This window comes from Cebidichthys violaceus, unplaced genomic scaffold, assembly GCF_023349555.1.
Source record: "Cebidichthys violaceus isolate CVI_PGR_0920_01 unplaced genomic scaffold, fCebVio1.0.p SCAF_39, whole genome shotgun sequence".
In the NCBI taxonomy this organism is placed as follows: domain Eukaryota; kingdom Metazoa; phylum Chordata; class Actinopteri; order Perciformes; family Stichaeidae; genus Cebidichthys; species Cebidichthys violaceus.
In genome coordinates this window covers 1,266,621-1,279,064 of record NW_027176583.1, presented here as the reverse complement: position 1 = coordinate 1,279,064, position 12,444 = coordinate 1,266,621, and the positions used below count along the sequence as shown (strand labels likewise).

The following is a 12,444-nucleotide window of genomic DNA, read 5'->3' as shown; positions in this document are numbered from 1 at the left end:
ATACATTTTTTCCAAGGCCTGTGTTAATTATGCAGCCTGGGGAAATCAATTCTCAAGCAAGATCCCTGGTAATGAAGCGTGTGTGTCTGCATTAGGTTCCTTATATTAACAAACATGATGCACAGACAAGTGTCTCTATGAAGTTGCAGAAACACATATTTTCAGTTTGTCCGCTATATGCTATCAATTATGTTGGTACATCTACACTTTGTATCAAGTCTATTTTAAACCTCCACGTCTCATCAAACGTTGAGTGCAACTCTATTACCAAACCCAGCGATGTCCAACACCCCGATGAAGTTGGAGGACGTCTCGAAGGGGAAGCACTGGTTGACTCGTTTGACCACGTGATCAAAGAGGCGGCTGTACACCGCCTTGGCCAGCGCATCGCGGGCATTGTTTGCTTGTTCCACCTTCAGAGGCACCCTGGAGGGGGACACACAAAGCGGGGACAGTGAGAGACGTTATATTATTAAACCTCTCAGCTCTGTCTCTTTCTCAGCTGTGTCGACGTGACAAACACTTTTAACGCCGCGTCGTTCCCCTTTTGATCTTGAAGTCAAGCTAAGCGATCGTTTTAAAAACAGGGCTTCTGAGCCAAAGATGAGGTATTAAAAGTAAAAGATGAACCTTGAACTCTACTACTCTCTCTAATGGCGCTTTGAAACATATTTTCTTTTAATATTTAGAGGGGTGGACCGTGTGGTCAGAGTGCAGTTCCACAGCGACCCAGAGTTCACGTCCCAGCTGGTACGAAGGTGAATTCAAAATGAGACGGTCTGGCTTTTGCTACTTTTTTTTCTTTTGATATTCCACCTGCCCAATCCTCACAAGGAAAAAAGAAAAGGAACTCTCGTCCATTACAAACAGGAATAGTCCACCTATGCTAAGGCTAAAGTAGCCAGAGAACAGGCCATCTTTTCTCCATTTCACTGAGACGTTATGCAGTAAAACTTAAATAGCACACACTGTCCTTCACCTCAGTGACAGGCATTTGTACCCATTGCAATGTTTCATACACACACTAGAGACTCAACTCATCCCCGATACCGTCACATCCACCAAACCCTCTGTAACCCTCAGCCTCCCGGGGGGTTAGGGTGGATCTGTCTGGGGATTAATGACAAAGCCAGGGCCTCCTTTCTCTCCACCTGCTCCCCAAACACCGGGCCTTTGCTGTACTGCAGCCGTGCTCGCCTGCCTCCTCAGATACAGGCTGAATTATTGATGTGGAGAAAACACTTTCAGGCCAGGCCAGCATCTGGCCCTCCTGAAATATTAATCCATCGAACCTGGCGCCATCACTCAAACACCACATTATCACCAAAGTACACGGGAGCAGTGCCGGTAATACTGCACCGCATTCTCCACTTAACCTGCATGAAAATCACCACACGGTCCTGTAGTACAGTTTACTCGAGGGAAATATTCCAAAAAGTCCCTCTGCATTTGTTTTCCCCACGGCAGTTTGCTGCGAGCGATCGAGTCGGAGACGCAGAAGGAATGAAAAGACCTTTCATACACTCTGTATAATAAAACCATGAATTAAAAGACTTCATTGAAACAGTGGTAAAGGTACCAGCCTTGCACAATAAAGCTCATCCTACCACTTTGCAGGACAGTACCAATTAGTAGAGCAACAACGGCCACGCCACCGTTCATGTCGATTCAATTCCAGTTGGTTAATCTCTGTCTCGGATTATTAGCTATTTACAGACCTATCATGGGTGCAGTGTCTTCACACAGAGTTCAGTTGTCGTTAACTATGACAGCGACTTCTGAAAGTACAAAGAGGATCATTCTGTTCTCAACAAAAACAGAAGAAGCTGCAAAGAGTCACAGCTCTTTGCAGCACTTTGAAGAGCGCCGTTGTTCTTACTTGATAACTGTTCCTTTGGCGCCCCCTGCTGTTGTGAGCATGACCCTGGTCGTGAGGCTGACACGCAAATCGTCCTGGTCGAGGCCCAGCAGACCGGCACAGTACTCCAGGGTCTGACCCGACTGATTTTTCAGGACACAACCACCTGAAACGCACAGTAAGACACACGAGCCTTAACGGAAGCGCCCTACGTCAGTCAGGTGCGTTCACACCAAACGCGGTGCGAATCATTCGCATCACGCCTCTGGTGTGAACGCGGCGTTACAGTCGCGGGTGGGAGATGAAGGGTGACATGTTGTGGATGTGAACGGGTGATGTCAGCAGCCTCATACAGAGCTGGTGTTCGGGTTCAGTGGGTGTAAGTATAGCGTCTTTGAGAAGGAGAAACTTCTGAAAACCGTCAAAGTGCACTTCTTCATTCCACGGAGACTTTGATTGTAGAGACACATAAAGAAGGTGTGAGCCGGGAAGTTAGAAAGATGAGAGAAGGACCACGGTTACCAGGGTAACAGAGGTTCTCTTTGTCATCATTTGAGAGTAAACTGTGGTGACATCCAAGGACAGCATCTATTCTTTTACAGTAATCTAATATCTGTGTCACACATTCTATGTGCCCACAGTTATTGAAAGAAAATAGATGATAGTAACTTTTCTTTCTTTCTTTCTTTCTTAAGATAAAATACGTTTATTTTAATTTGATTTCTGTCAGAAGAAATGCTGTGTCTGAAAATACACACAAATCCAGGACCAAAGCATTAAGAATCTCACAGATTACTCTAAAATGTGTGTGAGGATTTTGTAATCTCAGCATCTGTCTAACCTGAGGAGCTCCCCGTTTCTTCAAAATCAATGTTGCCCAGATGCAGAACGCCGGCGACCACCCTGAACAGGTCCAGCTTCTCGGTGTCGTCCAGACCGATCTTCTTCATGGCCACGCACATCCTGTTGAAGTCCCCCATGTCGTCGAGAAGAGGGTCCTTCAGAGCACCGGCCTTCAGATGCTGCAAAGCACACGAGCGAGTCAGAACAAGAGAAACTGAAGTTGAACTTTGGGGGAACCAACAGCCTATAAAACTATAGAAGAGACATAGTTAACATCAAATATCTTACATCAATGTGTTGAAAGAGCCTCCACCAGCAGCACACAGCAAACACTATGAACTAAGACCAAGTGTATTTATACTATTAAAGAAAAAACCAAAGTAATAACTAGCGATAGCTCAGGGATGAAGAAGGCAGAACACCATGCATGCATTGTGAGACGTCACCATCACACTACAGTTCCATCTTACACTGATAATAAACGAGGGCTGCACAGTTATTACTAAATGTACACTATTGATGATAAGATAAGAGGCCATTCCGTGCTTTAACTGCAACTTTTCATGTTGTATTTATGCGTCGACTATTTCAAAATGTCAATCTTTAACAATTTTGTGAACTGTGAAACATATACAATAATTGTGCATCCCTGTATCGTATGAAAAACCGCTGCTTAAGCAAACATCCTCTGTCTTCTATCGAAGCCCACCCACACCTGGCAGACTACATGCAGACACAGAGGAAGCGTGCGACCTCATTTCCTGTTTGCACAACAAACAGCAGCATGTAAAAGCTGAGCGTCTCAGTGTTTACTTCAGGAGCATAGAGGACAAAGAGCAGGGAGCACAACGCCCTGGTAGGAGAGGAAACATCACCTTATTCTCCTGAATCACAGACACCAGGAGGGACAGACACACCGATAATGACTTGATTAGCAACATGTTCAGAAGTACAACCACACAGTGTCACAACCATTACCTTATTAGTCACTGTTATTGGTTCTAAGCATGTTAAATAACAACCCTTACACATTTAATACATAACTGACATCTGTAATAAAAGCGCATCATTTTATTGAAGTTCTATTGTAAAATGATGCTTGTTACAAATCTGAAAAGAGTAAACAGAACATGAGAACAGATTTTAAAATGGGTAACAATGAGACCAAAAGTGTAATTACAATATTTCACTGCAAACGCACAAGTAAGAGTGCATGGAGGTTATGATTATTCTCCAAGGTAAAAAAAATAAAAAATGAGATCATGGCTCTTCTCTTAACGTACTAGGTTAAGTGAATCCATGAAGCTCTTCCTTTGTTAAACACTGTCTGACCTGATTTTGCTGAAACTTTGATTGGCATTAAAGAAGATGTTATTCTATCTCAGAAAACAAGGAGTGAAATGAACATGTATAATTAGTCCCTGAGAGAGCAACACGTCACACGCACTCTTCTCATTCTTTCATCATATTAATTACACGTCTTGGTTCTTCTTCGTGTCATACATAATGTATCAAACACACAGACCTGAACTCATTTCTTGGTGTGAAATATTCTCATTGACCAGTTTCTGCGTTGTGATCTCACGCTTGCAGCTGATGCTTTGACTCTGAGCTTACTCATAATAATGTTCACGTATCTAAATTATTCACTGCACAGTAGAGAATCAGAAAAGTGTTGCGTTACATTTCATTCTTTGCTTTTTGGTCCTTGACACTCAGCAGGCTAACGTAACACAAGCGGCCCAAAAGAACCACGCGTTGGGTTTGAGGGACGGGACGTTACCTCGGGACTCTTGCGGTTCTGCAGGATTTGCTTGTCAGAATCCTTACTGGCAAAGTATCTGGTGCATCCTCGGTTCAGGTACTGCAACGGAGAGGAAAAAAACAAACAGTTTAATAACATTCAAACATAATCGCAAATTAAATTAAATGCATTTCACCTATGGGGATATTTGTATTGATTTTCGTCATCTGAAAGAATGACTTTGTCCTCTCCCAATATTGCTCCACAGCTGGCTAGCAGTGAGTGGCATGAAGTAATTGCATCTGTTGACGCGGGTGTCACCTCGGGGACCTGATATAATGACGGCGTGATAAACATCTAAGGGAACGGCTTGAGCCGCTCGCTGTTCCGTTGAGCTTCGTTTGGTAGAGCGTGCAGAAGAAAACCAACGGCGGGGTAAACACCTTTACGCTCTCTGACTCTGCTCCCGCTGAGTCCATTATTGCATTCAAAAGGGGAGAGAACTCAAGTGAGAAGCATTCGGTCGCTGAGGGGATTTTGATTTCACTTGGGAGGACCTCTTGACTTCACTACAAAATAAGCTTCTGTGACATCTAGTGGGCTTCCATAGAACTGCCAACCAATGTGCACCCTCAGACACGAACAGTAAAGTCCATCTAACGCCACACAAACACATGTTTGAAAGTGATCTCTTCTGCACTGCAGACCTGGTGTCTGTCTGAGCCCACTGACCCGGAAGCTGTCCGGAGAGTCCAGGTGCAGTTTCTTCTTGATGTCTTCGGACGCTCCGGCACACAGCCTGTAGAAGATGTGGTAGTTCCTCTCGTCGTTACTCTGCATGCAGATCCTTGACTTCTCCAGCAGGTAGTGAGAGACGAATCCACCCACAACTGCATTCTGGGAACACGGGAGAGGAATCGGTCTTAAAACCGGATTTTGAAATGCATGGTGCACGTGATCAGTGGTGATCTGTTACCTTCTCATTGAAGTGGATTTCCACAAACTTCCCAAAGCGACTGCTGTTATTATTCCGCACCGTCTTTGCATTTCCAAAGGCCTCAAGAAGGGGATTTGCTGAGATTTGAAATGGAATGAAAGAGAATCAGAACCACCGCCCCCCCATATGATACACACCGTATTAATAGTTACTAATAGTTATTGTAATACCTTCTACAATCCTCTCGTCAATATCTTGACCGCTTCCGTATGTCGTGGTGAGATATCTAAAGGGTATGAATGGAATCAGGATGACAACAACAACGATGATTATGTACAGATGAAAACAGTTAAAATGACATAAAGACGCTCACAATAAAACCCAACCTACGGTTCACACATTTCCCTTGCAGAGAAACTACATTTGTGCTACTTTAATTGGCATTGCATCCATTTTAATGCACTTTCAGCACCTCTACTGTTCCTCGTTGGTGGGGTATTTGCATGGTATTAGCTGTACAGCGGTGAAATATCTTGGTTTGGAAACACCGCTTTATATCCAGTGAACACACCACCAGAGGGGAGAGAGCGCCAGAGGTTAGTGTGAAGGCAAGATAAAGACGAGATGAAACAAACCTGAGAACAAACTTGGTGTTTTCAGTCTTTCCAGCACCAGATTCACCGGAAACTATGATGGACTGGCTCATCTTCAGAACCTTCATGTCCCTGTAGGCTTTGTCGGCTGAAACAAATATCAATGAAAAGCAACGTGTGTCAATTACAACTCTGCGTCTCTTTAAGTGACATCGCTTCAGCTCGTTACTGCGTTACGTAACAGAGATTAGGAGGAGTGAGCGCTCACCTATAGCAAAGACGTGAGGCGGCAGAGTTCCCAGCGACTTGCCCTTGTATAACTTGATGGCGTCGAGGCCATACAGTTTGGGAATGTCATAGTAAGGATTCACAGCGATCAGGATATTGGCCACGCAAGTCTGTAAGAGATATACATTCAGAGTCACTGCATTTAGAGAAAGTTAATAAAGAGCATATGAATTATTGAATAACGAGACAACAGTGACGGCTGCTAACTTGTTGCCCTGTCTTGCTTTCCCCGTCTGCCAGCTGTCCCTCATTTCCTAAGTGAGGTCTCGGATCAGAATTGGGTTTTCCAGTCTGACTTTGTGACCCTTCCCTCTTCACCACCTGTCACTCCCCCCCCCCCCCAGGGACACAAGAGCAGGGATCCTCTCTCCTGCTGTCCTCCGAGCTTTTCACCGTATCTACGTGTGATGCAACTGCAACTGGATGGTGGCGACTTCAAGTATGCAAGAGCACATGTACACAGGGTTTCAACTTGTGTTGATTAGACTAGTGAAGAAGTAGAAGAGAACATACGTAGATGTGGTCTTTATTGTACCGCACTTTGACGTTGTTGAGGAGAGTGGCTTCATTCAAGTACATGAGGGAGCCTGAAAGCAGAGGAAACACGATGGATACAATATGTCTGTTCTTGGAAACCAGATGTAGAGATTGACAGTGTGTTGACTTACAGTTGTCGTCCACATGCTTGTTGACGTCGTCCTCCGCTGGGAAGACTTGGCTCATCGACGCAAGAAAGGTCTGCAACACAAGCGGTGTTCCTTATCTTAGCGTTCACGTGAAGCCACCTCCAGGAGAGGTAGACATGCTCTCTATTTACCCCCGTCAACTTTATGCGCAATATTATTCATCGTTCTTTGAAAAGCTTGTGACACGAAACACGTGTTCATTAGCATCCAGAAAACTGTGGCATATTAGACATAATAAAACGCAGCGCAAGAATGCGTGAACATGAATCATTCATCACGGTTAAAGATCACAGTAATAATGTTTGGTGCGACATGTTCCCAGGTTAAATTAGTTACTGATATTCTCACGCTATTGTTTAACAGTCTGAGTTAATGGAAATAAACTCAATGGAACAAGCCGGCTGTGAGAGAAACAAGGGGAGACATGGCAGCGTAATGAATAATTCGGTGGTAGAGCAACCGGATCTGAACACCTGAGTGAGTGTGTGAGTGTGTGTGTGTGTGTGTGTGTGTGTGTGTGTGTGTGTGTGTGTGTGTGTGTGTGTGTGTGTGTGTGTGTGTGTGTGTGTGTGTGTGTGAGTGTCTGTGTGGTTGAGAAGAGACAAAGGCGGTGCTCTATGCTGATCTTGTAGGAACCAATCAAGTCACTTTTTTTATTAAAAACAACCTGAACTCAAACAAGCCCAGGGAATGTGCTGACTGTGAGCCTACGACACAGAAATCAGACCTTCTGGTTATTTCCTACAGTGTATCACAAGTTCATCACGCTGCTTGTGTGTGTGTGTGTGTGTGTGTGTGTGTGTGTGTGTGTGTGTGTGTGTGTGTGTGTGTGTGTGTGTGAGTGGGCCCCAGTCTGTGCTGTGATGCATGGTTTATTGGCACAAACAGGCAGTAACCATAAACAAAATCTGCTTTGTGTGCCTTGGCTCAATCGGCACATGCCCGGCCACAATAACAACCATGTGAGAGATGTCGAAACCAATAAAGTTGACAAAGAAGAAGAGGCAGCCAGGCTGAGGCACTAATGAGCTCCACGCTGCAGTAAAAGATGACACTCAATGGGCCTTTCATTCGCTCCCTGAATGGGACGCAGTTTATGCCTCGTAATAAACTGATCATTCAAAGTTCACAGCCACGCCAAATGACATTCACTTTGCACTCATTCACGTTGTCTCAGTGCAGCACGACTTTAAATATGTATGCGTTGGTGCAGAGTCTTAACATTGTGCAGTGGTGTGTCAGTTGGGTAAGATAATTGCTCCTCCCCAGTGTGACTGTAATTCAACAGGTCTCTTGTAACTGGTAACATCTTGGGACTAGAGTACAGTATGCTGGCTCGCTGCCATTGCTTTCTTTAACGTGCCGAAAATGTGACGGAGGTCTGTATACTAGCTGTGCTTCACCCAAAACAGACGCAGAGGCGACTGTCTGCCGTAGACATCAGAGGCCTGCTTGCTGGGGACTCAGGTGTAACAGGTGGCCTTTACTTCTAATGAGCAGCTCTCCCTCCAGGCAACACTATCGGCGCACCTGCTGCTGCTCTCTTTATTTATTCATGCCTCTGTACATGCGGTCTCTCGTGTTTCTCACATTTTACACATTGTTGTGCTAACGCCTTTCCACCTAAAATCGCACTTCGGAAACAAAACAAGTTTTCATTTCTTACGCGTTGCGTTGCAATTCTCCCTGAAAGCCTTTTTTAAATTGACTTGAAGATGTATATATATATATATATATATATATATATATATATATATATATATATATATATATTTGTGCATGTTGTGAGCAACCCTCCTGGGATTAAGGCAAACAACACCCAGTTTATGTGAGCCGCTCGACGAATAAGCAGTCCTCCTATCCACTGAGCCACGGAGCAACATGAAAGGAAAACCAGCAGCAGCCCCTCATCACCGTCCCCAGTCAGACCCACTCTGCCCGTGAAGGGGAAGACGGTGTGTGTGTGTGTGTGTGTGTGTGTGTGTGTGTGTGTGTGTGTGTGTGTGTGTGTGTGTGTGTGTGTGTGTGTGACCCACCTTGCCCTTCTGGTTCAGTGGTTCTATGGTGAGCGCGTCGGCTCCTATGTCAACGATCATCCCCAGCTGGAACCCGTCGGTGGGGTGGGGCGCCCACACTGGCTTCCCATCCTCCATGGCTTACCTCCAGTCCGGCACGACCACACAACTGGGAGAGGCAAAGAGAGGGAACGTTAGTACAGGAAGGCTTAAAATAGATATGCAAAGAAGAGTACGCAGTTTTGCATTTTTTACTATTTCAAAGGAACTCTAAGCTGGTCCCGTTTCCTGGTCCCTGAGACTTCTACAGCTGCACTATATGTATCTCACCTTTTCTTCACAGCCGACAATCAACAGTTGTTAATTTAACAACTGAGAGAACATGAATCCTAAACCTGTGTGTATCATGATCCTGATTTGCATGGCAGTGTTTTCCTGAATCCCTTCAAACTAAACTAATTCCTAACTAAGTACGTAATGAAAATCCTTTTAATAACACAACTAGTTATGTCTGTAAACATAGTGTTTTACTTGACGTGGAGACTGATATCAAGAGTGTAAGTGACATCAGACACAAACACAGATAACAATGAGTTCATTGTCAAGCTGATGTACAGTGGCCTTCCTCATCATTTGCATGATGTGTTTGGGACCTGACCCGCTGCTGCTCTCCATGAACATGTTGTTTTCCTCCTACTGATCTTGTAAGAGAGGATTATTTTCTGCTGGGACATGACCAGAGGGGAGTCCTGCAATCTCCAGTGAGGACAACAGTACCTCGAGTGACCCGACACACAGAGAACTGCCCGGCCCAACAAGCCAGTTAGAAGCGTCTGAGGTCTGTAGGTGTATGTTTGGACGCACGTAAGCTTAGACAACGCTGACAAACTGTTGGATGATGTATCACACTTTCTATTAAAGCACATCTTAAATCTGATTAGTCAAGTTCGAAGCCTAACGTTGTGTGTAGGTATTGTTATCCATCTGTATGGGTATCAAGAACACACTGCTGGCGGACTCTTTCAAGCACTGTCCGAATATCAGAGCGTCTTCAGTCAAAGCTGAAAGCTGTATTTTTTTCGCATGCGTGTCGTTTACTGGTTCTTGACAGTTAATCCTAGAAACGCCGAGTTCTTCGACGCAAATGTGCTGATGTTATGCCAGAGTATCCCATTAGCTTCAGGGATTGAGGTCAAATGTCAGGAAGGATAGGTGCTGGAAAGTGCTGATGTGGCCTTCAGCAAGAACTCAAGGTTCAACAGGTACGTCAATTTAGCATAATGGCGGCTCCAGCCAAGCAAGAGGTTGGAGCTGGTAACCTGTGGTGACCTGGACCACAACGATGTGTTGCATTATTCAACATTTTGCAATTCTAAATATCTGATTCCTTCATGTTGCATCATAACAATCGACCGTTTCTTTATCACTGAACAAGAGACGGATCCTTGCATGTCAGTGACAGTAATATAACCACAATCAGACCTTTACAGCTTTGCTATCACGTACGTCACGTCTGGTCAATACACCTACATCTGGCTGTTCTCAATACGCTGCAGCAACACGCAGTAACTCACTCACTTTGAGGACTTTGTAACACGAGGCTCAGATAAACCTAAACCTATTCAAACAGAGATATAAGCTGCAGGTGTTAAAAACCATCAGGCTGTTCATTCTAAATGTTATCCAACGTGTTGTTTCTGCAGAGTCACATACAGGCACAAGTTTACCAAAGCGAGATGATTTAGAGATCGCCTGTGTGCTGGTGCTGATGCACAAGAAGCAAATATAAGATGTATAAGACGTTTATGTAATATGTGTTGTTTACAATAGATGCATTTCATGAAGGCCTGAAACAGAACAAACAATTCTCTGAGAAGCAAACTTAGAAAAGCAATCTATTGAATCCATAATGTCCAATTCAAAAAGATACTGGAAGCTTCTTGAACCTTGTTTGAAGAAAGTAATTTAAGGCAACATGTGTAAGAGCTGCACCAGGTGAAACGGCTCCGTCTGTGTAACTTCCAGGAACTTAGACTGCACGGGCGCCATATTCAAAATTGCCGTGATGGTTATTTGATAATCCAACACCATTGAATCATAAGCAAGAGTTTAAACAATGCAGCAGAAGGAGGGAGGATAAAGATCACTTTGCCCAGTCGGTTATCTCCAGCCTTCATGTGAGATCAGGGCTCTGTGGGATCTTCCAGACTCGTTGTGAGATGACTGATAACAACAAAGCGTTCCCACTGTTGTCCCCTACTATTTCAAGTCCAACTACAGTCCTCAGTTCAAAACTACATGACCACCAAAGGCCTAATGAGTACACAAATATACCATACACCGCACAATGAAGATATCATTCATACTTACAATACTTGTCATACACCAGGAGCAGTATATGGGGATCTACTGCAGACTCAATACACAGCAACACATCTGTCCTGGTGATATGCAGCAGTGCTCACTGGGATTCTCATGCTACATTCAGAGCAAACCTCAAAAGAATCTGGAGTATCACTTCTCGGGAGACGTCTCCTTCACTGACGCCTCTCAACAAAACAGAGACTAGTCCCTCACCAGTAACTTTGACTCTGCAGCCCTCAATCCTCTTAGTATTTGACCCTAATCCAGACAACGAGGTGAGACGCGTCAACACCAACAAATAAGAGTCGGTGAGCAGACAAATGCAAATCACAAACGTGTCTCGTGTCCAGTGAGACACAGAGACCCAGTGCAGTGCACAGAGAAGCGAACAGAAATGAATGGACAGAAGCAGGACACACACACATTCTTCTTGTTTCCTGTTCTCTTGTTTCCTGTTCTCTAACCAGGCAAAAACAGGGAAATGGAAAACGCATTGGCTACCAACGACAGGTCAACAGGATGAACAGAGATGTACAGCACAATGGAGCACAGAGTGGAGATTAGACAGTCAAATTAAAGTAGAGTTCAAGATAACCTCATAATGACATGGACTCAAACAGAGTCCCTTATAAATAGATCACTAAGCCAACTGTAGGAGTTTGTGGGCAAACTAACACTATATAATAATGCAGGCAAGGCTTGTTAATAATTAAACTAAACCACAATCGGGAAACGACATTAACTGCGGGCTGCTGACTCCATTCCCATACATGTAAAGATATTAAAAAGTGAACTTATTATTATTATTATTATTATTATTATTATTATTATTATTATTATTATTATTATAAAAGTTAGACAAACACTTACGTTCAGGGTGTCAAACGTGTGGCTGTAGTAGTGCTCCAGCTCGCTCGGTCTTCCTCCCCAGGGCAGGCTGCGCTCGGTGCTCCGTTGAGCCCAGGTGACGTCATCCCGACTGTAACACGGCTGAAGGTGCGTTGACGTGCTGCTCGTAAGATCCCGTGTCGGTGTCGTTATTACCGACTGTGCAGCACCGAATCCCGTCGTGCAGCAGAGGAGGAAATGAGCACTGGGGGAGTAAATTATCATTTA

The 12,444-nt window shown here is 44.4% G+C and overlaps 1 protein-coding gene across 3 annotated transcripts in view; it reads right to left on the bottom strand.

The window, feature by feature from the left end:
- myo6b (myosin VIb) overlaps positions 1 to 12,289 on the bottom strand; it is a 30,207-nt gene extending 17,918 nt beyond the window's left edge. For 2 of the 3 annotated variants that reach the window (XM_068726330.1, XM_068726332.1), the window contains exons 1-13: positions 12,199 to 12,289; positions 8,986 to 9,133; positions 6,932 to 7,001; positions 6,777 to 6,850; positions 6,244 to 6,373; positions 6,018 to 6,123; positions 5,613 to 5,668; positions 5,422 to 5,519; positions 5,178 to 5,342; positions 4,485 to 4,565; positions 2,700 to 2,880; positions 1,880 to 2,024; positions 269 to 426 (exon numbers count right to left, since the gene is read on the bottom strand). In XM_068726330.1, coding sequence (XP_068582431.1) covers positions 269 to 426; positions 1,880 to 2,024; positions 2,700 to 2,880; positions 4,485 to 4,565; positions 5,178 to 5,342; positions 5,422 to 5,519; positions 5,613 to 5,668; positions 6,018 to 6,123; positions 6,244 to 6,373; positions 6,777 to 6,850; positions 6,932 to 7,001; positions 8,986 to 9,102 — 1,381 coding nt within the window. In that variant the 5' untranslated portion in view covers positions 9,103 to 9,133; positions 12,199 to 12,289. Of the gene's footprint in view, positions 1 to 268; positions 427 to 1,879; positions 2,025 to 2,699; positions 2,881 to 4,484; positions 4,566 to 5,177; positions 5,343 to 5,421; positions 5,520 to 5,612; positions 5,669 to 6,017; positions 6,124 to 6,243; positions 6,374 to 6,776; positions 6,851 to 6,931; positions 7,002 to 8,985; positions 9,134 to 11,334; positions 11,496 to 12,198 lie in introns of those variants that run through there. The other variant, XM_068726331.1, reaches the window with a different exon arrangement.
- Between the last annotated feature and the right edge of the window lie 155 nt (positions 12,290 to 12,444).